Consider the following 27,975-nt stretch of genomic DNA (forward strand, 5'->3'; position numbering starts at 1 on the left):
CTTTAGCATGGGCTTCACTTGTCACACCCAGAGGATCCTGCCTGATTTTATTTACAACTACATGACTACATGTCAACTGTGATTTTTTAGCATTCCTTATATTAGCTGCCACGACAACATCGCTACTGTATGTACACACAGAAACTCCTAAATCCAAGCGTGTCCTCTGTCCCGCAGAGCTGAGTTCCACCCTGATGGAGAAGATGCAGGCCCAGGAGATGATGAGCGGCCTGAGGATACCGGAGATGGACGAGCTGGGCCAGTTCTTCCGCTCGCTGCCGACCTCCACGCTGGTGGGCATCGGCGCTCTGACCGCCGTGCTGGCGTACTGGTTGGCCACCAGGCCCCGCCCCATCAAGCCGCCCTGCAGTCTGCTGCACCAATCCGAGGAGGTGCCGGTAAGACGATGCATGCACTCACACTCGGCATCACCTCTTAAAAGTCTGATTTCTGTCCCAGACTGTTTTCTAGTTTTGGTCCGATTCACTGACTGAACTAGTTTAATAGTTGTGATACACTCATAGAGGTCACCTTATAGAAGTCACATTCAGCTGTCAACAGGAGCAGGATGGGGGGGTATCACCTGGGTTTTACCTGTCAGGCTGCATACTCACCACCCGAACCATCAACCTGTTCCGTACTACTACCATACTACTAACAAGCCTGTTAGACAGGCATTATTATGTCATGTATCCAGTGTCATTTTTAAAAATTTTAAATTCATTGACCTCTGACCTCCAGATCTGAATTCCTAATAATTTCACATACTTTCTATTTTTTATACAGTCAGACACAGGACAAGGGTTTCCTCTATCCGGCTCATGACCATCGACCTCAGTTATGCTGAGCCGGCAATGGTGTTCAGCCCGTTTGTCCGACATTAACTCATCTTTAAGAAGCTGTTGTGAAACTAGATGACGAATGAATCCGCTGGTACAAACCGCACTGGTTCAGGAAGGGAGCAAAACCGAGCCGATTCTCCTATTCTGAAAAGGTGTATTTAAACATTTCTGCATACTGAGGTCCCTAAACAGTGTTGGAATTGCAGGAACTGGGTCTGATTGGATCTCGGAGACTCTTGTGAATCCAATAAATCCAACTATATATATATATATATATATATATATATATACATATTTATGTAATGAAGTTAGTCCCCATAGTAGTATTTTTTATTGAACTTGACGTCCCTGTATAAAACGACCTGCTGTGATAATCACACCCTCATGAAACTTTAAAACCAGGAACTACAGACCGAGAACATTCAGATGATGTCAGGCTTATATTAGTATGACTATAAGGGGGGTTTCTGAGCAGTTGTTCAGGAAAAAAAGTTTTAGAGTCCAAATCACAGCATGGATTTAACTTCCACAATTTCAAAAAATGTATTTTTTGTTTTTTTTGTTTCTGACTCTGACTTTCAGATGATGTAGACCATTTCTCTCTATGTGGGTGTCTAAATGCAAATTTTCTTCTTGCTGCTTTGAACGTTGTGTGTATGGTATGAAGTCTTAGTTACGCCGAGAGTTCACAACATCACCCAGAGGTGCTTGGGGAAATGAATACAGCTGTATTCACTGTGAATAGCAAGATACACATCTGCTGGTTTACTAGTTAAACAAATGAAAGGGGGCCGTGGTTTGTTAGGTCTCTCCACAGTTTTTAAAACGCTTGTTTTCTGAATGGAGTTCGGCTCCATCAGAGGTAGACTATGCTAACGCTGCAGCAGCTCCACCAACACTTAAAATTACCTCATCTCGACATAAATACGGCAGTAACCGTGTCTCAGACAGTCTCTGGTGTCTCCACATAATGTGAGGTTCTAGCCTAGAGCTCTGGGGGACGCCAGACCACTACCATACGTTTAATTCTAGCCTCACACAAATTATTTGGACCTAAAATAATAATTGCGTTGTTAAAATTGTCTTTACCTTAATATCCTATGAGTGTTTACATCAAAGTGAAAGATGAATACAAACCGTCGACGCTGTGAAGGTTAGTGTGGTTTCACACAGCTCAGTGACACAATAAACACTTCTAAGGGTGTGTGTGTGTGTGTGTGTGTGTGTGTGTGTGTGTGTGTGTGTGTGTGTGTGTGTGTGTGTGTGTGTGTGTGTGTGTGTGTGTGTGTGTGTGTGTGTGTGTGTGTGTTCTTTCTTTCTTTCTTTCTTTCTTTCTTTCTTTCTTTCTTTCTTTTCACGACAAGCACACACACGCAGGCAAACACACTCAGGAGTTTCTTCTTTTTTTTCCATCATCTTTTATTAATCTTGAATGACTCTTTGTCTTCGTGTGAATGAACACAAATCACCCAGAATGCATTGGCAAGGTAAACACCGGGGGAACGTAAGAAAACATTTCATTATTTCTATAAGCAACAAAAGAGATTTGGAGACCGAGGAAAATAATTTCTTTACTTACTTCTCTCTTTCTGACAGTTGTGTCTTTTCTGCCTACATGATGGACAAGAATTACATGTGTTTTGTGTTTTTTTATTTTTTTTATTTTGGCTGAATAAAGTTTTTCACAACCCCCCAAAGCTTAGAGAGGAAGTCTGTGGATTTCTGCTGACACACCATTTTGATTGTCTGTTGTTCAGCATGAAGATGGAGGCCGCAGGTCCATGATGGGTGACAGCTCCAAGCTGCTGAGTCATTACCACGACGACGCCAGGACCATGTACGAGGTCTTCCAGAGGGGCCTCCACATATCTGGTGGGTCGCATGGATCCACATTATTTATTTACTATATATGTATTTATTTAGGCAGCAGCATATAGAATAAATAAATAAATATACATATATATAATTATAATGTGTGTGTGTATTCACCAGTAAAATGTATCAAATCAGCATCTCATCATTTTAAACAAGATAAAACTGATGAGCTGTAGTTACAAAATGCTAATGAGGGTAACAACTACATCTCCCATGAGTCTCAAAACCTCATTGGAGCATGAGATTTCCATTTAGCTCGTGGATGAAACCCCAGTATCATGTTTCAGCTTTTCAGAAACACAGATGAGAGAAACTATCCAAATTTGATATACGATTCATAAAAGTATGAAATGTAATGACAGGAGTTTCTCATGATGCTCACTTCTGAATGTGCAAATACTTGCAACCTCTTTTGTCATCAGAGAGACTGCGATAGTTATGCTTTCATACTACGCTGGCATGAATAAAAAAACCTCCAGTCGTAGCTCTGATGCTGAAGGTTAAAAGGAACCGGCCAGTTGCCACGGAGATGGCCATCATTGCTAAGGGTAACGGCATGAGGGCTCACGGCAGGGGGGTAGAAATGACTAAAGTGACTCACAATGCAGAGGCATTCCTACAACTGCTGAACATTTACGAGTGTTTCTGGATTTTTAAATCTACAATATTCAATAACTGATCTTCATTATGAGTATTTAAGAATCCTGCAGTTCCTTGTCATTCATTTGGAGTCGCATTTTGATGAATCTACGTGGAATCTTCACTCTTCTTTTAGCTCTGTTTTTGGTCTCCACCCATCTAAGTCTGTAGATGTTATAACTCAGGTGTTATAACTCTGGTGTTTTTAACAGGTGATGGACCTTGCTTGGGCTCGCGGCTCCCGAACCAGCCTTACAAATGGATATCCTACAAAGAGGTCAGTGCACTTCAGTAAAAAAATTCATAAATTCAGTCATTTATGTTTCAACCATTGTCATGAAACGTCTTTCTATTCTGCAGCAACAATGACAATATGTGCACCTTCACGATAAGATTGTGTGTTGTCGGGAATCTGATATTTTTTAAATTTAAGAATAGCTGCAACTAATGATTATTTTGATTATCAGTCTACCAATTATTTTTCCAGATTCATTGTTAACACGAAATATGCCAGGAAAATGGTGAAATTTTGCAATTTCAACGTAATGTCTTTAGATTTAAAAAAACTAAAAACCTGGAAATAAAAACCATGGAACTGACGATTACGAAGATGTTGAAGTAATTTTTTCGCTAACCGATGGATCATCTTTTCTGCTCTAAAAGTCCACAATAAAATCCACCTGTCATCTTGGAACCAGGCCGGCGGGGAACTTCCTTTCGACCAGCCGTGTAGAAATCATCACAGTAAAGCCGTGTTTCAACGTGATACGACATGAGAAGTGAATTATGTAACTTTCCACATTCACGATGACGTCACTTACTTCCCAAGAGAACGCTGGTTTTCTTGTCCCGTTCATTCATTACACCCACATTCCCAGAAACAACAGACCTGTCAAGGCTGGAACGTTGATGTGCATTTCTCTGGAAATGTGTAACATTCTCGTTTTCTTTCATCTCTTTCACAACGGCTAAATCGAGAAGTGAAATCAGTCGACAGTTTACATCATAGGAAGGGCTTTTGTTGGGGCTTAAACTTTAGCAGTTGATCTTTGTGTTTTATCGATGAAGCATGGTGGGAAAATAAACCAGCCTCCTTTATTTAGCTAAACATTACCAAAGAAGCCCGAACACTAACTATTTCTTACAAGATCTGTTTTCCAGGAAACTGGAGAGCAGATTGAGGTGAAAATTTGTATTTTTCAGATTCAGCTCAGCGTTTTTTGTTTTGTTCCTTCGTAGGTGACGGCCCGAGCCGAGCATCTGGGTTCAGGCCTCCTGCACCAGGGCTGCCAGCCCGACCCCAACCAGTTCATAGGAGTGTTCGCCCAGAACAGGCCGGAGGTGACTCCCTCTCTGTCTCACTCTCTTTGAGCCTGTCTCACTGTCGTGGACGTAATCAGCCTCAGATTCATGTTCAATAAGACATTGTTCTGTGACAAAAATGTTCCAATTAACTTTCACGAAGTAACAACTAACTGCGGCCGTGTTAAAGTTGTAGTGACCTGTCAATCAGCAGGTAAGCCCCGCCCCCTAAAGCATCCCCTGCTTTCTGGTCTGGTGGACCCTAAATGGACCATAATGTACTAAATGAACATCATGCTGGATTGAAGAAGACTTGAGATTGAGACCATAAACTCATGTTTACAATGTTTACTGAGATAATACATCAAGAGAGGAGTCGCCCCCTGGTGGCCAGCAGAGAGAAGTAGGACCATTTTCTCATAGACTTCTATACAACCAGAGAGGAGTTGCCCCCTGGTGGCCAGCAGAGAGCAGTAGGACCATTTTCTCATAGACTTCTATACAACCAGAGAGGAGTCGCCCCCTGGTGGCCAGCAGAGAGAAGTAGGACCGTTTTCTCATAGACTTCTATACAACCAGAGAGGAGTCGCCCCCTGGTGGCCAGCAAAGAGAAGTAGGACCATTTTCTCATAGACCTCTATACAACCAGAGAGGAGTCGCCCCCTGGTGGCCAGCAGAGAGAAGTAGGACCATTTTCTCATAGATTTCTATACAACCAGAGAGGAGTCGCCCCCTGGTGGCCAGCAGAGAGAAGTAGGACCATTTTCTCATAGAGTTCTAATCTCGACCTCCAGGTCTGGAAAGTGATGCCAAGGCACAAGGTCCTTAAACTTGCATTCTTTCTCATGGCCTGCAGGGGGCAGCGTATATTAGAACTCATGCATGAAAGTTAAATGGAACATTTTGATCAAATCTCATTCACCACTTTAAGTTAAGTAGCTCCGCCCCCTCATGTCACTTCTGGTTGCAAAAAGCCAAGATGGCGTAGTCCACCAACCAGTGGGTGTCGTCACGGTGATAAAGGCCGAGTGTCGAACACATGCACATAAACTGTACACACTTTCTGTTCATATCTTAACATGCATCTTCTTGGTTTTTTTTTTGGTTTTTTACAAATGAACTGTTTCTTACTTGGTAAAACTAAATGTTTCAGCTTTATACAATTAGTATGATATCTAACATGAATAATCTCTAACCACTGACCTTTGACCCCTCATGTATGTGGTTTACAGTGGATCATCTCCGAGCTAGCTTGCTACACCTACTCCATGGTGGTGGTTCCCCTTTACGACACACTGGGACCAGACGCCATACGGTTCATCATTAACACTGGTAAACACACACACACACACACACACACACACACACACACACACACACACACACACACACAGTTGTCATTAGTGATAATGTCTTAATTAATGATTACGCAGCGTGTTACTTCCTGCATCAAAGCTTATTTAATGTTCCCCTAAACTGTCTTGTTGTCTCGCTGCAGCCGACATCTCCACGGTCATCTGTGACAAAGTGGAGAAAGCTCAGGTGCTTCTGGACAACGTGGAGCGGAAGGAGACTCCCGGCCTGCGACGGATCATCCTGATGGACGACTTCAACTCCGCCCTCGTGGAGCACGGCGAGAGCTGCGGCGTCCACGTGCAGGCCATGCAGGAAGTGGAGGTACGACGCCATCGCTGTTACTCACACTCCCGCACCCGATGCTTGAGAAACTCTCGCCCAGGTTATGCTGCTGAATTCCATCCACGTCAGCTTTTACTACTACTACTTGCTAATATTTATATGAATGATTTGAATTAGGGCTGAGGTTAACAAGCTGTATATCAACACAATAACACTTTGTTAATAGTTTTTAACTGTTGTGATTGAAAGAAACTTAAGGGTGAAGATTATGGCAAGCCGTTTTAACATTTAATAGCTCGACTGGATATGTATTGCAGATATATGTAATTCAATTCTTCCTAGTCAAAAAGAACATTTCAGATATCCACAATGGCATTCTTCCTAGGACAAATTACGTCACTTTTGCCATTCATGTGTATTGGGCTTTCAATTTCAGATATCCACAATTACATTCTGGATATCTAGAATGAACATTCTGGATATCTGCAATTGAATTCTTACTAGGAGAAGCTCCCATTTCAGATATCTTCAATCCAATTGTTACTAGTCATAATTTTCATTTCAGATATCCAAAATGAAAAACTATTCCAGATATCCAGAATGTAATTTTGAATATCCAAAAATACATTGTGACTAGTAGAAATGTCATTATGGATATCCACAATTCGTATTATGACTAGTAGAAATGTAATTTCAGATATCTACAATTAGAATTATGACTAGGAACAATACAATTGCAGATATCCACAAATGTATTGTGGATAGTTAGTTAGTGTGAGGACGAACACGACGAGGCATGTTTTTTAAAGCTTTAAGACTCACCAGAGGAGTATTTACTGATGTATTTGAACAAACTGTTAATAAACTCTGAAGCTTAAACACAGACCTTCTTTCAGATCTAACCAAACAGAGAAAATTGACTTTGAGAATCAGAATTGCCGACATGCTCATTTATTCCCGGGTTTAAGGACTCATTCCTGCAGCTCTCTATTGGTGCAAAAATCATTATTATTGTTAGTGAAGGAAGCTCTTCAGTAGTTTCTGGAGGATCTACAATCCTGGAGAACATTTTTTATGTCTTTTTTTAGATTCTGGTCTCTACTGTGCAGCTAAGCAGCCAAAACAAACTGATGTTAGATGAGATCTTTATCTGCTCCCCTCTGGTTCTGCAGGATCCGACAGACAAAGACACAAAATCACTCTCAGACAACATAAAGTACAATACAAACTGTTGTTAAAGCCTCTGTGTCTGAAACGGGGGGGGACTGTTTTCACAACTGTTAATCCTTCATTTGCACAATGAAAACAAACTTGTGAGACCTGCAGATCACAGAGTTCACCTTCACGATCCTGGTGGAAGAAAAGTAGTTCCTACATGACGAGGCCGCTGGATTATTATGAGCAACCGCGGTGTGATTTCTCAGAATGTTTTTTGGTATTTTTATTTAGCCCCTTGAGCACCACAAGCCGAGTCCCATGATGCTGTTGGTTTTTGTGTTAATAAATGGATTCACTAGAAAACGAGCTGGAACCACTTGTACATGACAGTCATTCTTCTGTGGTGATGAAGTTTGATGGATGTGTCAGAGCTGTGTGACAGAAAGACGCCGGGTCATCTGGTTGAAATGAAACGCGAGGGCTTCTTGTAAATGCTTAACAGAAACACATTCAGCAGCCGAGCCAACACAAATACAAATCTGGCTTTCTTCTCATGTTTACTTTTCACAAATGTTGGGTTCTGTCTTAGATCGCAGAAAATCTACAGAACACACTCATCATTCAAGGATTGGTGGAAAAAAACACTAAACATGCATCATTTATGTGTAAAAGTCTATGTAAAAGTTATTTTCATGTTGTTTCTTTCTCTTCCAGGCTCTGGGCAGGGAGCACTACAGAAAACCTATAGTAAGTACCAACACCTTCAGCAATGCACTGAACATGACACTAATCGACCCTCGGCTAAGCCCCGCCCCCAGCTGCTACCGCGGAGCCCACACGGTCACGAACTGCACCCCGTAAATAAACATGACTGTTTTCAGAGAGAAGCATCTGCAATGTGTACCGGAGGGATTTATGCGGAGACATTCAGTACACCGTAGCACAGAAGTGCTAACGCTAGTTAATGCTAGCTAATGTTAGCTAATGTTAGCTCATGTTAGCTCTTTAACAAATAAAGTTCCCTCTGACCCGCTATTACACGTTTAACCGGGACATGAAGAAAATCGGAAAACGATTTCATGAGAGGCTGCGTTGTCGGACCTTGGTCCGATGCTACGCTGCGATTGGCCGGTCTATCTATCTATACCTTTGGGGGGGGGGCGAGACTTGGCAAAGGGTCAATTGAACTCGTTTTGAACTGTGAATGGATGACTATTCTACGCTCTGATATTCTCTTATGAATATATATGTAATACTGTTGTATTAGTAAGTTGACAGGTTTGGTGTCTTCGTTTAAATGCTGTTGAAAGATTTAAAGCTGAACATCAACAACTCAAGCCAGCTGAGCAAGTATGTCCTGTCAGACAGAGAGAGAGAGAGTGGCAGCTTCTTGGCAACGTACTGGTGAATACGGCACGTACGCCGGTTACTGTAAATACAGGTCTTCATCTCCGTTAAATCACCTCCTCCTTGTTTGTGTCCACAGCCGCCAGCACCAGACGACCTGTCCATCGTGTGTTTCACCAGTGGAACCACAGGTAACCATGCTGTAAACACCTGTGGATGATGTTGTCTGTGATTGTTGCCGACAGCAAGTCATTGAAGCAACACTGTCCGGGCCGGCAACGCCTTCGGTATCTCTGAGTTCCTGTTACTCTTTCTGTCTGAGGAACTCTGGTTTCTGGCTTGGAATGAGAAATGAGAATAATTAAGTAATGTCTCATGTTGCACCAGACCAAGCCAAGGAAAACAGAAAATATAATTAGCCCACAACCACACCTTGAACAAGGTTTCCCTCGCTGACGTCAGCATTTTGTTTTTCCATCTCTTTACATAAAGGCCGCTGTGATTCTTGGTAAACCCGGATTTGCTCTCTGATTCATCAGATGGACTTTGTTCTGTTGTTTGTGTGTTTATAAGGTATAACGCAGGCTTAGCCAAGACCTTGTAACAAACACGTGAAGGCTGCACAGGTCAGACTGGTGAACAGGTCACGATTAAAACACAAATAACACACCTGCTCTGGTGGTATGTGGCCCGTCAGTGTGCTTTTGATTGATGAGTTGAGGAGTCCGAGCTGCAACTCCAATCAACATTTTTAAATGAAAAACTCCCACTGTTGAGGCACATCACCGGTTCAATGGCAGGTTTTTTATTTAATATGATGTAATATGCCCTTTATAAAATATTGAATATCAGTAAACAGCAATTAATGCTTTAAAGGAACGACATATGACATTCAAAGCATTAATAAAGTCAGCAAACCGCTCTCACATGGTGGCTACACCGACGGAAGCAGAGCACCAGTTAGCGGCTAACCGCCGGCTCAGCCCGTCGCCACGTTGAGAGTCCCTCAATCATATATAAGCTCTGAAACCTTCCTTTTGTGAAAACTATGATACATTTGTTCGCACGAAAACGTCCCTGTGAAATAATGTCTCATATTAAAACACGATCAGTGGACCAATTATGATATTTTACACCGTTTTTTATCGTTATGTAAAGTCTGTCTTTGCATTACAGCTGAATGCTGTTAAATGTGGCCTGATAGTCAGACAGTCGGTCATGCTGCCGACCTCATAACTTGCAGGACATTTCTAGGAATATTTGCTATTTAAACAAGAACAAATCATATATTATGATTGTGATATATTATCATAATATATATTATATGTGTGGTCATTTCTTTCTAATGCATTTAGACACACAACATTCACATTCGTACAGGGAAACTCTGTTGTTGCTGCGACTTGCTGAGTGGCACACACTCCATTTACTGTAAATGGATCCAGTTTCTTCACAGCAGCAGAGTTCCCTCATGCCCTCCTTTCATTATATAAATAACCCGTCCGGAGTGCTGAAACATCAGAGGGCGGTGCATTCGTGTGAGTAGGAAGCTGCTGGGTTTAATCCCAACATCAGCGGACAGGGGGAGGGAAAAGGGAAAGCAGGTCATCCGAGGACACACTGGTGTCATTTTACAAGCACAACCAGCTGCAGCTGCCGGCTGAAAACGCTGCCACCTGCTGGCTCTCAGGGAGACGTGCAGCCTCTCCAACGCGGGGTTAACTCTTCCACATGACTCACCGTTTCTGGAGAATTCCTCCACCGACGTTGCAACATCCATTCGGCCCGGAGCCCGAATCATCATCGCTCACAGCTGGGGAAGTCAGATGATACGTCTGGAAAGAGGAACGCTCTATTTAAGAGTCATTGTGTGTGTGTGTGTGTGTGTGTGTGTGTGTGTGTGTGTGTGTGTGTGTGTGTGTGTGTGTGTGTGTGTGTGTGTGTGTGTGTTTAGAAATGCAAGGATGTTACAGTAACTGGGGGGACAGAAGCGTTCATTTCAGTCTGTGGTTGGACTTACCAAAACCACAAAACAGACACATGATTCAGGGATTTTCTTTTCGTGCTTTGAAATGTCATATGACAGATTTCTAATGTTCCACTTACAATAATGGTGACACAACGTACATACAGTATATACGGGCCGCACAAGTGCAGGTTTAAAAGAGGAAATTGAAAGATGGTGAAACCATTTGAGGAGTTTCCTTCTCACTTTGAAAAAAAAGTCATTTATTGTAGTAAATTCTATTATGTATTCGTTCCTCCAAACACACAAAAAAAGTATAAAAAATATTTTTTTCTAAAACATTACTATGAAACCAATAGTACGCAAATTGCATGCGAATTTCCAGTGAAATAATACAGTGCACAATGACAAAATAAATATCCCACAATGCAATGCACCAGCGATCGTTGATAACGCTTCAATGTAAGTATAAAGTAGCCGTGATATTTTTTTATAAATGTTATAAATCAAAAGAAAAAACATTTGGCGCAGGTTACCATGGTTACGCATCTCAGGAAGTACATTTACAGCTCAGCATCTCTGAAAAGACAAACTTTATATTCACGGGGAAAAAATGTGTGAATATGATTGTATAAGTTTATCACACCTGATTGGAAGCGAACAGCACGAAACATGTGATATCAAAGTTTCCATGCGTGATTACGTGATGACATGTGATCTTCGGACAGGTGAAAGGTCATTTCATGTGTGTGTGTTTCTTCGATGCAGGAAACCCAAAGGGAGTCATGCTGAGCCATGGGAACGTGGTGGCAGATTTTTCAGGCTTCCTTAAAGTCACAGACGTGAGTGATCGTGTCTCCCCAATAATATCGCCACAACGTTTGACTCTTAAGAAACTCATAACTGTTAGTGTGTGTTAATTGGGATCTTTTCCTCCCTTCTGTCTCCGCCTGCAGAAAGTGATTTTTCCCAACCAAGACGACTGCCTCATTTCCTTCCTGCCGCTGGCTCACATGTTCGAGAGGCTCATTGAGGTAAACGAGATGATCACGGGAATGAGATGATGTGTGAGGATGCTCGGCCGGGTGGCGGGGGCAGAGGGAGTTTCTGAAGGTGGGCGTTAAATGGAGAGATTGCTTAATGTGTGGGAGGCAGAAAGAGCTCCGAGGGAGAAGCTCTGTTTTCCCTTTTCCTCTCCTCTCCCTAGGTTTCACTTTCCAACTTACCGTGAACAGGCCTTTGCCAATCGTTGGTGTGCATGTTGCATCATTTCCTTTCCTTCTACACACACACACACACACACACACACACACACACACACACACACACACACACACACAGGAAAGCACATTGTTATATTAATTTATTGACCTATCTACTGTTTTGTAAACCACCGCTGGCATACTGAAGTGTATTCATGCTGTTTGAAATGACGGGCAGAGAGAAGCGTCTGAACTTTACAAAGAGTCCACTGTACCCGGGTCAAAGTTTTAGTCACAAAGCAGCAGCTGGAAGTAGCTCTTATCTGAGCCTCCTTTTTTTAGCGTCGGGCAGCCTGCCCTTACAGTCGACCCCCCCCCCCCCCCCCCCCCCCCACACAGCTGTTCATCAAACCGGAATCAAGCAGATGTCAGGGAAGGTTTTGGGGTTCACGATATACCAAAGATATAACCATCTGCACCGTATAAAAACCCCACTAATAACGACCTTTCACTTGCCGTCGTCCGTTCCTGCCGCACACACCGCCATTGTGAAAAGACTTTGTTATGAACGGACAAATCAACCAAGGAGGAGATCAGAGACAGTCAAATAAAGTCAACGTCGGACTTCAATCTTATGCAAGAGGAACTGTTACATTGCAACATCGTGTCAGGATGCTACAGAGAAAGTGCTCAAATCAGTGACTTGAGTCTTTTAAGGGTTCAGGAGATAATGCGTCGCTGACAGTTAATCTTCATGTAGAACCATGTGTTCCAGGTCCCTGATAGCAATTAGTCACTTTAAGATATGGCTTTAGGGTTTTTAGGTCAGCAGTGGGGATACTAAAGTCATAAACAGTTCAACACGTGGAAGACATGGGGCCCCCCTACGTCAACGAGGGTGCCAAAGTCGTAAAACTTACTAATATATCAAAGAAAGTTAACAAGACCCTTAAAGCTGTGACCTAAACAAAGAAACTTTTAAGACATGAGGTTATACAAAATTATTATAACAGCCATCTAAAAAGGAAGGAGTTTTTCAGTAAAGACGCCTCTTGCTCGCCTGAATTTTCACGCTGAAAAGTTGAGAATATTTATACTTTTATGCGCGACTAAAAAACGCTTGAGGAGCGTTCGCCAGCCGCACAGCAACAAAGAAAAACAGTCGACTGAGATTTTAGTCAGTTACACATTTCCAAATGCTTTTTCAATACACTTATGAACTAGAAAGATGAATCATACGTACATCACGGAGGTGCTATGGCTATTGTGAGAGCATCAGTGCAGTCATGCACACCATTTAGTGATTCATCCTGCTTGGAACTGTCAGCTCAGAACGTTTTAACAACGAAAACACAGCCTTATATATTTATATATATATACATACATAATGCACAGCAATCAGGAGGAGAAAAGGCTCAGCTCAGATTTGAAGTGGTGCTTCAACTTTCATCGTTGAAGTTCCAAACGAAACCTGAACGAGCTGCAGGATGTCGCTTCGTCAGTGGATTTTCCCCCGACTTCATGTCCTGACCAGGACAATTGTTCCTCTGGGATACAACATGACACACATGGAGAGAAACAATCAGTCAAGGATGCATTCCATTATTTTGGGGACTCTTGATGTTTGTGCGATTAGAAGCCTGCAGCTGCTTTCACACTCATTTAGGTTCTTTACTTTGATGTCGGCATAATTCTATGCTGATCTAATACTGATATGCATATGAAATGCATATCAGTATTCATTTTCTTATTGTTTTCATGAATACTACAGAATGAGAATATAACACACCCTGCAAATAAACGGCTCGCGCTTTCGACCCTTTTAAGCGCCTTTTGTTTACCATATAGTCTAAACCAAGACTGCAAACTCTTATTATTCCTTTCAAACCTCGATAAAGGCAAAACGGACCAGATCCAGGTATTGGTTGCTCTGTTTAGATTTAAAAAAAAACAACAACCATGCTGGCTGAAATTTAACCGTGGTGTTCTGTCCGGTCATGCAGTGACTCAAAACTGAGTAAGAGCTTCTCTGCTGGTCATAAATTACATAATTTTTGTAGAGTATAGTTTTGAGCGTTAGAGAGCTCAACTCAACTCAACTCAAACTTTATTTATAGAGCACATTTTTCACGACCAATGGTTGACCAAACTGCTGTACAGTTCAGTAAAACAAATACAATATACAATACAATGTGAATAATAAAAATAAATAAATAAAAATATACACAAAATACAGTAGACGGGTGTCATGCTCAGCCTGAATTAAAAGCCATGGAGAACAGGTGGGTCTTCAATAGGGACTTAAAAACCTCTAGGGTCTGGCTGTTTGATTTCTTGACTCCAGCTGTTTTCTACCACGTTGATGCCACTATGTCACTCTGTTGTGTAACACTGAGTTCATATCACATACAGCTGGGATTGAATGCTCATACCAGGCTGTACAGCTGGTCGGTGTCCCAGTGCCCTCTGCTGGTCAAACTCTACCAGGACACCATACCTGAATTACCTCCAGCAGCCCTTTCTCTATTGCATTCTTTAAATATTGATGTTTCTTTATATAAATATATCCGTCTGTCTTTCTATATACTCTGTGTGTGTGTGTGTGTGTGTGTGTGTGTGTGTGTGTGTGTGTGTGTGTGTGTGTGTGTGTGTGTGTGTGTGTGTGTGTGTGTGTGTGTGTGTGTGTGTGTGTGTGTGTGTGCTTTGTTGTGTGGGTGCGTCAATCACAACCAATCTGGTTGCATCAGGTCTAACAGCATGGTTTGTCTGCCTGCAGTGCACAGGCGTGACACAGGAAACCACCTAACTTCCCCAGACAACAGCAAGTTCAGAGTCTCATTCACACACACACACACACACACACACACACACACACACACACACACACACACACACACCGCACACACACACACCTCTGCACGGTCACATCCACTTGACAACAAAAAGAAGTGTTTTTGTGGCCGGCTGCAAGGTGACTAAAAGGCAGTTTCACTCATGAGCGGTGGATGATTTCTGAATATGGATTCACGTCCGCTGCTGCGGCTGCTAACTGGAGTCCGTCCTCCCAGTGATAATGAATCTAGAATAAACACGGAGGTCATGCCTCAGCGTGTACAGTAGACCGCCTTGTTGCAAAACAGTGAGTTTGGCGAGTTCAACAACATGTGTCACTTTTTCCTCCACTGTGCTTCTGCAAGCTGGAGTTAATAGTTCTCCACGTTAAAAGAAATGAATGCTGGGAATGTTGAGAACTAGGACTGTTCCTCGTACATGTCAGCGATGACTGATACGTGAACTTTTGAACTGGTGTTAATTTGTCTCTTATTCGAGTGTGCTTTTGACATCCGATTGGGTTTTTTATGAATATGAACTGTGTGTTTCTGCAGTCCGTGGTGTACTGCCACGGAGGACGGATCGGCTTCTATCAGGGCGACATCCGCCTCCTCCCAGACGACATGAAGGCCCTGCGGCCGACCATCTTCCCCGTGGTGCCTCGGCTGCTCAACCGCATGTACGACAAGGTGAGATGGGCGGATGAGATAGAACGTTATTTATCCCGAGGAGGAAGGAAGCTTGGTGCCAGAGGCTGATCAGTAATTTCAAACGGAAGAGTAAGAATAAACAGTGGAGTAACAAGTTAAACGTACGACAATATTAGTCCCACGGCAGGAAATCTACAGGATTTCAGCAGCTAAGAGGAACGTACAGCAAGAGGCAAATCAAACAGTCAAGATGTACTAAATAAAGTAAATGAAATACAGAAATATAATCCTGGTTTATTCCCTGTATAATAATGAATAAAAGACAGAATAAATAAAAACGAGTCATGTTAAGTATAATAATATAATAAAGAGTAATAAATATCAATGGTGTAAGAAGTAGTAGTAATAGTGCAAATAGAATAGCAATAAAAGCAATTTACATTTAGTAAAATAAAGTCATCTAAAATGGAAAAAGTAACATAAGAGTAAAAATATAAAGTATATTAGAGGTAATAGCAAAACCAAATAAATGTGGCAATAATAAACAAGAAAAATCAAATAAAGGTTATATTTCACATGATTATTGAAAGTAATACAATAAAAAAGTAGTGGTAGTAGTTGGCACTGGAACCATGTTTCTTTTTTTAGTTCATTGTGAGTTTTTCTAGAGAGAGAATAGAAACTGGGTGTTGTCGTGTTTTGATCTTTGCTGATCCGTTTCTGAAGCTGCGGTTTACAGAAGGACCGAGGCGTTTTGCTTTCAGACTCCTGCATCGGAAGTCTGGTGTTGTTACGGAGAGCCGATGACAGGAAGTGTCTTGAACTTGAACTGTGGTCTCCTCTGCAGATCTTCAGCCAGGCTAACAGCCCGTTGAAGCGCTGGCTGCTCAACTTCGCCGCCAAGAGAAAAGGTGCTGAAGTCAGCAGCGGCATCATTCGCTGCGACAGCATCTGGGACAAAGTCTTCTTCAGTAAGATTCAGGTAAGTCCTGTTTCCTCGATCCTGCAGCGTCGCCATGGCTACGTCCCGTATATCCTCCCGCTTGTTGCTAGCTGTCTGGTCTAAAGACTTTCAGCAAAGGGGCAAGCTCTACGTTTAAGTTACCGAAAGGACACATCACGCTGTATTGAAGAAGCGATGGAGACCGTAAACTCATGTTTACAACGTTTACTGAGATAATAAATCAATTGAGGAGTAAGGTCATTTTCAGAGAGGAGTTGCCCCCTGATGGCCAGCAGAGAGAATGCAGGTTCATAGGCGCTTCAGCATTGGCTTCACCTTTCAGACTGGGAATTTTCAGTCCAAAAAAATACGTTCCCAGATGTTTTCTTGGGTATTACATGAAAAAGAAAGTGTGTGTTTCCTGTGTGTCCAGGCCAGCCTCGGAGGAAGGCTGAGGATGATCATAACGGGAGCGGCTCCTACCTCGCCGAGTGTCCTGGGATTTCTCAGGGCAGCTCTGGGATGCCAGGTCAGACACGCACACAGACACGCACACACACACACACACACACACAAACACATACATCTATTATTTTATATAATGAGTCCTACTCAGTGGTGTGGTGATAGTTGATGAGGTGGGTGTACTGCTAGGTAGATGGGTAGGTTACAGAGGAGGAAGTGGGTATACTCTCCCATATATTCCAATGGCTTTCTGGCTGATAGGTGGGTATACTGTAAACCACCAGAAAAAGAAGTGGGTATACCCCGTATACCTGCGTATACCCTCCACTACACCACTGGTCCTACTGGCAGTACAGGAACAGTGTTGTAACTTCATTGTCTTCTAACTGGATCTCCAGCTGATGTGATGGTTCACTTTTACACTTTAGCTTCTATCTTTATCTTTTTAATCTGTTTTCTCTGAGCGGGAATCACCCGACGCCCCACGGTCTCCATATAATCACGATATTTACGTCACCATACCATCGATATATTTACTCCACTTTTTAAAACTGGCAATAATGCAGATTGGCAACATCTGTTTTATCTCATAAGTGAATACGTTTTCACTCCGTTCATCTCGCTGATCAACACAGTCTTTGTTTTGAACAACTTCCTGCCAATCCTGCTGAGCTCGTCCATAACCACACCAGGAAAACCAGCTGGCCTGAAAAAGCAGTTGTTACCAAAAGGTTGAATATGCATTTGTAATATTAATAGTTAAGTATCAATCATTGATATCCACCTGGGTTACAAATGCCAGCTTATTGTGCTGGTGTTTGGTAGTCTAGGGCATGTGCTATAGGCTGGCGATCCGTGGACTTTTCTAGAACAACAGCCAAACCGTTAGTAAAGTACTGCTCATTTCCATCTATCATAGGAAGCATGTTTATGTGGAGACGGAGATGTTTCTAGTATCCCTGAAATACAGCATAACAATGTGCTGATCTGTTTTATCCTGTCGGATCTTCATGAACCCTGACTTGTAATACGGAATCAAATAACGTACGTGTGTGTGTGTGTGTGTGTGTGTGCAGGTGTACGAGGCGTACGGCCAGACAGAGTGCACGGCTGGCTGCACCTTCACCACACCTGGAGACTGGACCCCAGGTGAGCGCTGAACCTTTTCTCGATCACAGACACACTGTGGGGCAAAAGGCCACGTTTTTAACGGTCACAACAATGAGGCGATTGCCAACATCAACAAGCCTGTTGCCTGTATTTACCCTCTTGGCATTGGTGGTTATTTTCCACCTGGCCAACGAAATAGACAAAAAGCTGTTTATGAATTTGTGTGATGATTCATGTTTAATTTCATTAATAATTTAATTCAAACGTAGACTATTAGAGCTAGAAATAAAAAGGTGCATTTTAATTACTTTAATTCTTGTTTCAGCTGTTCAAAAGCAATTAAATCTGTCTTTTGAATGTAATGATAATATACAAAGCAAATTATTGCTGTTATTATTGTCATCATTGTTGATATAATCTATATTATTAATATTGATGTTAATAAAGATTATTGAACATCAACTAATACATAAGCTAACGCCTACGCCTCATTAAATGTCCGATTTTATGACAAAAACATTTACATTTACAACCACAAAGCAGACGGTTCACGCCAAAGTATTCTCATTTTCAATCTTAATTCTTTTTGTTCAAGGTTTTATTAGATATCTGACTTCTCTTGAATATATATTCTATAAAATCAGCTTCACATTTGGTGTGGATGCACCTTAATTACCGTAAGTAATGACACAGTGTTCGACAGCTTTAGTAAAAAAAAGAACTGAGTAAAATCACTTGGAAGATTTTCAGCAGAATCAATATTGAAAATCACCAATCATAACCATTGTTTTCTATGTAAGTTCACACACAGACAATAAACATTACAACACACTGCATGTCATTTAAAGTCATTTTTCATGCAATGATAGCAGAAATGTTCTGCTTTCCATGGTTTTTGTATCAAGTTTAACTGAATTCAGACCAACGTTGACTTTTGATGAGTTTGTCCACATGTTTTAGAGTAAATTAAAATTTAGAGACATCATAAGGGATAAACGCTGTGTTGCAGTAATAAGACATTATAATGTGGTCGAACATCGCCCCCTGCTGCTCACTGACTGACATGAAGTAATGTGACTGTCTTTGTTCATTCATCAACATTCAGCGTTTTAAAATGTGTGCCGGTGAAAAGGGCTTCCACCTCCTCACTCGTTTGGTTTCAAATCAATGTCATGAAAAACACAATATTTTGAATGTTGCGGAGGATTTCTATAATCATAATCATAATCATAAATGACATCTCTCCACAGCCACAAGTGACTATGTTTGTAGAGACAGATTAAACACAAAAATACACTTATTTATCCTGTATTTATGCAGGAACACCTTATGATTTATGATCATCATAATTAAGATTATTTCATTGTTTTTCACTAAAAAGGTGTGTTATACGAGAGTCAATACAAATATTTCTTTCTCAAGAAAATGTAACGCGATTCCAGTAAGTAAGAAAAGGTTGTTTGAATTGTATTCGTTGTGACCCTGTGATTAGGTCACGTCGGGGCTCCGCTGCCATGTAACCTCATCAGACTGGTGGACGTTCCTGAAAAGAACTACTTTGCCTCAAAGGGAGAAGGGGAGGTACGTCGACGGATTTTGAAAGAAAGAAACACACACCCACACACACACACACATTGTACATAATGTGTAATGTGTAACTTTCACTTAATGTGTTTTGAAAGATTTGATTGAAGTGAGATGGTGCGTTAAAACATCGCTTTTTCACCTTCCAATCAAATTCTCATGTTGGATTAAATTTGTTGAAAATGTATGTTAACCAAAATCCTGAGATACTGTGTGTGTTTTCCCCTCATTCCTCATCTCCCCTGTAGGTCTGTGTGAAGGGCCCGAATGTGTTTAAGGGCTACCTCAAAGACCCGGAGAGGACGGCCGAGACGCTGGACGCAGACGGCTGGCTTCACACCGGAGACATCGGCAAATGGTTGCCCGTACGTACAGTTTTAAGAAAAAAATGTTTTACAGGGTTTCTTCGGATTAATTAACTGTTTGTCACTTTTACTGTTTTTAAGTATTTACTATACTTGATTTATGACTTTATGTCTTAAAAACTGTTTTTTTTTTTTAAATAATAATAAAAAAGTGCTTTGACAGATTATGATCCTTTACTGAGGCATTATTATTAACTATTTTATATTTCATAGAACGGCACGCTGAAGATCGTTGACAGGAAGAAGCACATCTTCAAGTTGGCGCAGGGCGAGTACATCTCCCCCGAGAAGATTGAGAACATCTACATCAGGAGCGAACCTGTGGCTCAGCTCTATGTTCATGGCGACAGCCTGCAGGTACGAAAACCAGCACAAACTACACACGTCATCTCAAAGTCGAGCTCAAACCGCATTTGATCAATTCGGTCAGAGAACATTTGCAATGTCTCGAAGAATAATTTTATCCCAAAAGTTAGCAATTTTGTTTTACCAGGAAGAAAAAATAATAGAGATAGCTAGTAACTACTGAATATCATGAAAACATGGTGGAATTAGCAAGCTAACATTAGCTAGTAACTACTGAATATCATGAAAACATGGTGGAATTAGCAAGCTAACATTGGCTAGCAACCAGTGTAATATTATCATGAAAACATGGTGGAACTAGCAAGCTAACATTAGCTAGTAACTACTGAATATCATGAAAACATGGTGGAATTAGCAAACTAACATTAGCTAGTAACCAGTGTAATATTATCATGAAAACATGATGGAATTAGCAAGCTAACATTAGCTAGTAACCATTGTAATATTATCATGAAACCATGGTTGAATTAGCAAGCTAACATTAGCTAGTAACTTCTGAATATCATGAAAACATGGTTGAATTAGCAAGCTAACATTAGCTAGTAACCAGTGTAATATTATCATGAAAACATGATGGAATTAACAAGCTAAAATTAGCTAGTAACCAGTGTAATATTAACATGAAAACATGGTGGAATTAGCAAGCTTAATGAAGGGAGTAACCAGTGTCACCAGATTTTCTAATGAGCTGTTAGCTGTATTTGCAGTCATCAGAAAGGAGAGAGCAGAGCTGTGATTTTAATGCTACACAATGATTACGCTGTGGGGAGAGGAGGGTCTCATTGGCAGATTTAAAACAGTAGATGGTGTTTTGGGCCATTTTCAACAAATCAAGTGCACAGTCATGTTATTTGGTCATGTGTGTAGTTGCTCTCTAATGTCCACATCATTAATGCGATCACTCATCCCGTGATTTTCCAGAGCTGAATAAGCACCCTGCTTTTTTGACGTTTTCCTCTCACGTTTGGTCTTTCCAGTCCTGTTTGGTGGGGATTGTGGTTCCTGACCCCGAGGTCATGCCTGAATGGGCCAAGAAGAAAGGCATACTCGGCACCTACAAGGACCTCTGTAAAAACACAGTACGTGGCACCGACGAACACTTCAAAGCGCCGCTAATGATGAGACGCAAACAACGCAGAAGAATTCTGCAGAAAGTGACTTTCGTCTTTTTGTCAACAGGAATTAAAGAAGGCCGTCCTTGAAGATTTGGTGCGTCTGGGCAAGGCCAGTGGCCTCCACTCGTTTGAGCAGGTAAGTTGTTCATGTTTAGGTCCGAAACTTGTAGAACAGTTAATATTTGGTCCGTCTCTTCATCCAGCATTTTCTCTGTCCTTTCCCATATTTCCCTTTTTGAAGGTGAAGAACATCTACATCCACAACGACATGTTCTCCATCATGAACGGCCTCCTGACTCCGACGCTAAAGGCCAAGAGACCGGAGCTGAAGGAGTTCTTCAAGGAGAAGATCGAGCGGCTCTACGAAAGCATCTCCATGTGAAAAAGGGCAGACCTCGTTTTTTTCCCCCTTAACACTAAGATGTGCTTTGACCTGCAGCGGGGGCAAAGATGTGACACCTTAGTGCTCGACATGCTTTTGGAAAAGCAAGGCCGTCTATGGAGGATTTAAAATAAAGCCCAAATAAAAACAAATCAACAAAATAAAGTGGAATACAATACACATTCCTATGTGTATTTCCTCTTTATGTATGCATTCACTGTGAGAAAGCATATGTTAAAAGGAATATTGTGTAGCTAACTGACGTGAATTTTCTGTGCTGCTATAAAGTCGAGCTGAAGCAGCATTTCGAGACTTCATCAATCTTCCGTACGAATGTTCATTTGATGGTTTAAAAGGTCAGCTCACTAGTTGATACTAGCTGATGTACGCACGAGTCATATTTTGTTTTTACAGGAAGAAAACAAAATAGATACATTGTCAGATCAGTGCACAATATAACCGGTGATGTGATTTTTTTTTCATTTCAGCTCAACTTTAAGAACAAATCGCAAAAGATAAGTGGTGCATTTCAGTGTTGTCCAGCAGAGGGCAGTACCGACCTGCCAACACTAAATATAAAGCACTGCCAGTGGTTGCCATGAGGAGGCGTGTTTCACTTTATTTCTCAGTTTGACTTGTTTTCATCGAAAGCGGTTTTAAATCTTACTTACATCACTACCTGCTAGCCCCCGAAAACAAACCATCCCCCCCCAAGCAGCAGTCACTCACCGGCAATTTGCTTCTCCTCCCATCACTTCGAAACCCACTATCCGAAACACAACCCACGGTTCGCACGACAGCAAGCTCCATGTCTCTGTGTGCGTAGCGTAGAGACCTTACTACGATAACAGGATGAGCGCCTGCACCGATCCGACACAGCGAAGATCGAACTCTCCGAAGCCACGCCCCTCGTCTTTGAGAAAACAAGGTAGAGTAGCAGCTCCTGCCTTACGAATCACTGCTGTCTACGTTTGCTCGGTGCAGAGCGCCCCTCCCCCCCTCCGTTTTTTGAGCCACGCCCCCAATATCGCACTCTCGTCCATCAAGTTACCGCCACGCGTGGCTGCGATCAGCAGGTTAGCATGCGCTATTCTTTTTCCTTTTTTATGCAGAAGTACTGCGACAATCACTCTGCAGTCCCTTCAATCGCGGCTTTCTCTCCGTCCATCTCTTGCACAGATAGTACGTCAGGTAAAAATAAAAAAAAATCATAAATAAAAGAGATTAATGCAAAACCAGGGCTCAGGGCAATGCATGCAGTTTGCCCACCGTGATTCCGGCCGCGTTTGCATCCCGACAAATCGGAAAAAAAGATGCAAGTATTTCTTGGTGCCCGTAAACAGCAGGTCGTTACGCAGCCATGTGCTGCTAGTGCAAAGCTTTTGCAAATGTAGGCAAAGCTGATGAATTCCACTCGCTGGAGGGAAAATAGAACAACTGTCAACTTTTAAACAACAAAAGAAAAAACAACATTTTTTTGGAGGGTTTACACATAGAAGTAATGTATAGGCTTTTTAAGTTGATTACCGTCCCAAAGCATAAACAATGTGGATGTACATAAATGAGGACAGCTAGATGTAAGCATATTTATTAAATCAATGGTTTTGAAAGGATTTTTTCTCTCTTTTTTTGCGTGTAGTGAGATGAATTGTCCTTATTTATTTATCTATTCTGCTGTAAAATGGAATCAGCACCATATCCTTGTAATGATTGAGTGCAGCAATAGGGATTTGGGGGGGAGGGGTGGGGAATAGGACGAGGGCAATGAAATAAAGGATATTCTGGAATGATTTTAAACTAGTGTCTTGTTTCTTTTCTTTCTTTCTTTTCATGGTGTATTCAATGCTGTTTGAAAGTATCTCAAAAAATCAAATTATTGACTTAGTGTCTCAAAATAATAATTTTGTATGTCAAAATAATGATCAACTTTCTCAAAATATTGACTTAGTATCTTAAAAATTATGAAACCTTCTCAAAATATTGGCTTAGGAGCTCAAAATAATGAGTTAGTGTAATTAGTTTTGAGATACTACGTCAATAATTTGAGAAATGTTCTCATTATTTTGAGATACTAAGTCCCGTTTTTTAGAAGATTTCTTGTTATTTTGAGAAAGTTTCTCTTTATGTTGAGATTGTCTCATTATTTTTTCAATAGTTTCTCAACACATATTAACATATTAAAGTGATGGTTTGGAGTAAAATGCACCCTAGGTAATTTCCACCATGACATCCAGCCAAATACCCCCTCAGAAGCATTTTTAGCGATAGGGCTATTAGCCGAATGTCTTAGTACCCACTAATAATGCATGGAATGTTACCAAACTTCTGCAGTAGTACACATAGGGTCTGTACTCACAAAACGAGGCATTTGAACGTTTGAATGAATATGAGGGGTCCCTCCACCGGGTCTCTATAGGCCTTAGGGGTCCTCCATATGAAAAACGTTGAAGACTTCTGATTTAAGGGTTCTTTTCTTCGGAAATGGCCCTTCACAGTAAGACTTCCGTTAAAGACTTTCAAAGTTAAAAAAATAGGTAGGCCTACTCTATGTAGGCGTGAAATAAAAAAGTCATCAGCAGCTGATTGACTGTTACAGGTGCGCTCGGTTGCTAGGCAACGCACAGGGAACAGCGAGGTGGCGTTTCAGAGTCTTTCAGCATCCTTTATACTCTGACGTCCAGAAAACAACGAGACACGTTTCAGCTCAAATGAGTTCGTCTAACGTGACGTCAGCGTCGGGACGTACACGTCAGTGGGAAATGGGTCGACACAAGTACCGAGTTGATCGTGGATTATCAAAGCAACGAGACACACCCGTGAAAGTAACGCTGAGCAGACGGGACAGTAAGTTACACACATGAACACGCACCACGACTTCAGTGCTGCTCGGTTTACTTTGGAGCGTCTGCGCTCAGTTGAAAACATGACGAGAAATAATACTTTAAAACAGAGAGCAGGAGATTTCTGCACGAGCGGCGTTGTGACGCGTTTCAGCCCGAGGAAGAGGAGCCTGTCCCCGGCGTCACAGCGACCCGCCCCCAGTCGGTGAGTCCTCTGACCAGCAGGGAGAGGCTTGTATTTTATTTTCATATGTTTGCTCTTATTTCACATTCTAGTTATACCCCCATTAATGGTTATGCTGTTTTTAATCTTTCATAATTGGTATTGTTTTATCAGTGTTTTGTCCTTGCTTTGAGGCCAAGCAAAGCATGATGCAAGGCAATATAACAGAAATATTTCCATGTCTCTTGAATTTGCTTAACTTTCTGTCAAAGCACTTTATTATTTGTATTTTATTATAATAATTAGAATAACATCAACATGTATGGATAGCAAAATAAAATGTCTTCTTCTTCTTCTTAATATTAATAATAATAAGAAGATTTTACTGTTTAATCTGTCATAGCACTTTATTATTATTATTATTATTATTATTATTTCTATGTATGGATAACAAACTTAAATATATATTCTCATAATAATATGATAATATTTTTCTCCCTAAAATTTTAATTCCGAGTTGCTTTTCCCAAGGTTTCTCAAATGTTTCCATGGTTTTCCTTCCCTCCCACAGGCGAGCATTAACCATGCCCACTGCAAATCTGTGTTACAATCGAGCAGTCGGGCATTCACTGAAAACCTCAGAGACGAAGCCTTCCCGTCAGCTCATGAAAGATCTGGCTCCCGGGCGTCACCGGCAGGTCGTCCAGCCATTCAGATGATACCCCAGCCAGAGGCCTGTAGAGGGGGGGTAATGGCTGCGACTCTGAAAAGCATCCCCTCTTCTGGTGTGGAGTCAGGCACAACATCCAGCTCTGATGATGAGGATGAAGATGAGGATGATGAGGATGGTGATAAGGAAGACTCCTCTGCAACTTCCAGCAGTCTTCCCTCCCCGGAGATCTTTAGAAGAGAGAGTGACGGTGTGTGCGCATCCTTGTTTACCCACCAATCCCCAATATAAGGTGATTCTATTATTATACTTATTCATCTTCTCTCTGCAGTGGAAACCTTGACTTTACCCTTTAAGAAGGAGCCGTTTGGTCTTCACCTGAAAAACTCCACCATGCTGGATACAAGCCTGGCTGAGAGCATCCACATGTATCATTGCCCCAACCTTTCTGACATCATCGGTAATAATGTGGGGGAACACACACACACACACACACACACCTACACACTAATTTTTCAAGGGAAATTAAGGTTTTTAATTTAAAAGTGATATTGCATAATGGGATTACATTTTTAGTCTGCAATCATCTGTTAATAGCTAAACTTTCGTCTGCAGATGCCTCTACGATTCTTGTTAAGAAAAGCTGTGAGATCAAGTGGGTTCGTTTGTCTTTTCCTTTTTAGAAACGTCACTTTACATGCATCTTTTATTAGTCATTTTCCAAAATTCCAAATAATATCTTGAGTGCTGGTACGTGTGAATTGGTGAGCCCTCAGACGAAATGAATCTGGTTCTAGCACCTGTTATCTCTTTGAAGCAAAAACAAAGAAGCTGAAGCCGAGACCAAAATGCATGCAGACTCCTTAAATCCAGGTAATTAGACTGCAAATCTTAATCCAAATCTACAAAGTCATAATGCACCAAATTATGTTGTAATTTTGTTTTCCAATCTGTAGGGAAGGTCAAGTGGAAAACCCCACAAAAAGTAAGACCTGCTATCTGAATATCTAAATATTATTTAAGGCATAATGCATAGAACTTGGTTATTGTTTAAATCAAACATAAGAGGTTATGTTTAATATAATTCTGCTCCCTCAGCTCACCCACAGAAGGCCCATTTTGTACAAGAAGAAGGTGTGGTTCAAAAGCCCCATCGTTGAGGCCAGACGAACCCCAGCCGCCAAATCGGCCATTCTCAGCGCCGGCGAGCCAGCCCACGAGCCAGCCCACGAGCCAGCCCTCGAGCCAGCCCACGAGCCAGCCCTCGAGCCAGCCCTCGAGCCAGCCCATGAGCCAGCCCTCAGGCCAGCCCTCGAGCCAGACCACGAGCCAGCCCTCAGGCCAGCCCACGAGCCAGCCCACAAGCCAGCCCTCAGGCCAGCCCTCGAGCCAGCCCTCGAGCCAGCCCACGAGCTCAGCCTGTCAGGACAGACGCAGCCTCTTGCAGACCCATCCAGAGTGAGTGAGACCAGATTACGCCCAAGTGTGATGCTGAAAAGGCCAGTAAAACGCAGCCCAGAGACAGCCAAGTTCTTTGATTTTGTCGACGCCAACAACAGGGAGGCGTTTTTTAAGGCGATGAGGGAAAGGTGCGACAAACTAGGGAGCGCTCCTTTGTTTCCTCTGACGGCTCCTCCTGAGCATGCAGAACCTCCCGTCCTGTGACATCTTCAAAATATTGTTCCTTAAAGATTTCACACTTTCTCCTGTAATCCGGATCCAATAGGTCTGTGTGTGAAGTGTCCTGTAAATGATTAGTCTTTGTGAAACTCAAAACAAAAATGAAATCTGAAGCACAGTTTAGGCAGTATTTGTTATTTAAAGATGATTTAAATCCTGTGACTTTTGAACATTTCAACTTCCATTGCCTCTCAACTCGGCCCCTTTTACTCTTCCTGTTAAAAGAAATATGCTGCATGTATGCACTTGTAATTTACACTGGAAGCACTTAAACCAACCCCGGATTTCCTTAAAAAAAGAAAGAAAAGAAAAAAAAAATTATGATGTGGCGCAAAATGGCCACTAGGTGTCAGACCTGTATTTTTCTTAAAAAGACATGCTTTCTCTTCTCCTGAGAGCGATTGATTTTTTCTGTTTCAGACGTGACATGTATGTGTTGTTTGTGTTTTATCTGTATTTTTTGTCCTTTACTCTCTTCTGCCTCCATGTTAATGACATGAGCGCCCCATTTATATGTTTAATGTAAGCTAATATTTTGTTTTTACTTTGTGGTTTCCTATATTTGTGAGTCATCTGTCTTTCTACACTCCAGATTGTCAGGGGAAAAAAGCAAACATTTTAAATAAAAAAAATAAACGAATGTACAATAAATAGCATCATTTATTGTCGTTGTCATGTTTTTTGCAATTTATTTAATTTTATTTGTATTATTATTTATATATATATATATATATATATATATATATATATTTGTTTTTGTCTTGTGTGATATTTTTCTGTTAATAAATTTCATGCAGTCACGATTCCCGACAAAACATCAACACGGCGAATCCACTGCCCA

At 41.6% G+C, this 27,975-nt stretch overlaps 2 protein-coding genes across 2 annotated transcripts in view; both read left to right on the forward strand.

The window, feature by feature from the left end:
- acsl6 (acyl-CoA synthetase long chain family member 6) overlaps nucleotides 1–22,467 on the forward strand; it is a 33,183-nt gene extending 10,716 nt beyond the window's left edge. The window contains exons 2-21 of the mRNA XM_084028350.1: nucleotides 178–398; nucleotides 2,600–2,714; nucleotides 3,569–3,633; nucleotides 4,596–4,697; nucleotides 5,891–5,990; nucleotides 6,157–6,335; nucleotides 8,169–8,201; nucleotides 8,941–8,992; nucleotides 11,536–11,609; nucleotides 11,724–11,801; nucleotides 15,356–15,490; nucleotides 16,299–16,433; nucleotides 16,828–16,923; nucleotides 17,936–18,008; nucleotides 19,462–19,550; nucleotides 19,802–19,918; nucleotides 20,132–20,275; nucleotides 21,262–21,363; nucleotides 21,464–21,535; nucleotides 21,641–22,467. Of these exons, the coding sequence (XP_083884476.1) occupies nucleotides 178–398; nucleotides 2,600–2,714; nucleotides 3,569–3,633; nucleotides 4,596–4,697; nucleotides 5,891–5,990; nucleotides 6,157–6,335; nucleotides 8,169–8,201; nucleotides 8,941–8,992; nucleotides 11,536–11,609; nucleotides 11,724–11,801; nucleotides 15,356–15,490; nucleotides 16,299–16,433; nucleotides 16,828–16,923; nucleotides 17,936–18,008; nucleotides 19,462–19,550; nucleotides 19,802–19,918; nucleotides 20,132–20,275; nucleotides 21,262–21,363; nucleotides 21,464–21,535; nucleotides 21,641–21,781 (2,123 nt within the window). The 3' untranslated portion in view covers nucleotides 21,782–22,467. The remainder of the gene's footprint in view (nucleotides 1–177; nucleotides 399–2,599; nucleotides 2,715–3,568; nucleotides 3,634–4,595; nucleotides 4,698–5,890; nucleotides 5,991–6,156; nucleotides 6,336–8,168; nucleotides 8,202–8,940; nucleotides 8,993–11,535; nucleotides 11,610–11,723; nucleotides 11,802–15,355; nucleotides 15,491–16,298; nucleotides 16,434–16,827; nucleotides 16,924–17,935; nucleotides 18,009–19,461; nucleotides 19,551–19,801; nucleotides 19,919–20,131; nucleotides 20,276–21,261; nucleotides 21,364–21,463; nucleotides 21,536–21,640) is intronic.
- Nucleotides 22,468–24,591: 2,124 nt separating this feature from the next.
- Nucleotides 24,592–27,727, forward strand: LOC311025659 (uncharacterized protein). The gene is made up of 7 exons (XM_084028672.1): nucleotides 24,592–24,826; nucleotides 25,356–25,704; nucleotides 25,786–25,914; nucleotides 26,070–26,109; nucleotides 26,272–26,327; nucleotides 26,411–26,439; nucleotides 26,553–27,727. The coding sequence occupies exons 2-7, from the start codon at nucleotides 25,500–25,502 to the stop codon at nucleotides 27,117–27,119; spliced, it is 1,026 nt and encodes a 341-aa protein (XP_083884798.1). The 5' UTR covers nucleotides 24,592–24,826; nucleotides 25,356–25,499; the 3' UTR covers nucleotides 27,120–27,727.
- The last annotated feature ends 248 nt before the right edge of the window (nucleotides 27,728–27,975 follow it).

The sequence above is a fragment of the Eutrigla gurnardus genome, assembly GCF_963514095.1.
Source record: "Eutrigla gurnardus genome assembly, chromosome: 15".
In the NCBI taxonomy this organism is placed as follows: Eukaryota; Metazoa; Chordata; class Actinopteri; order Perciformes; family Triglidae; genus Eutrigla; species Eutrigla gurnardus.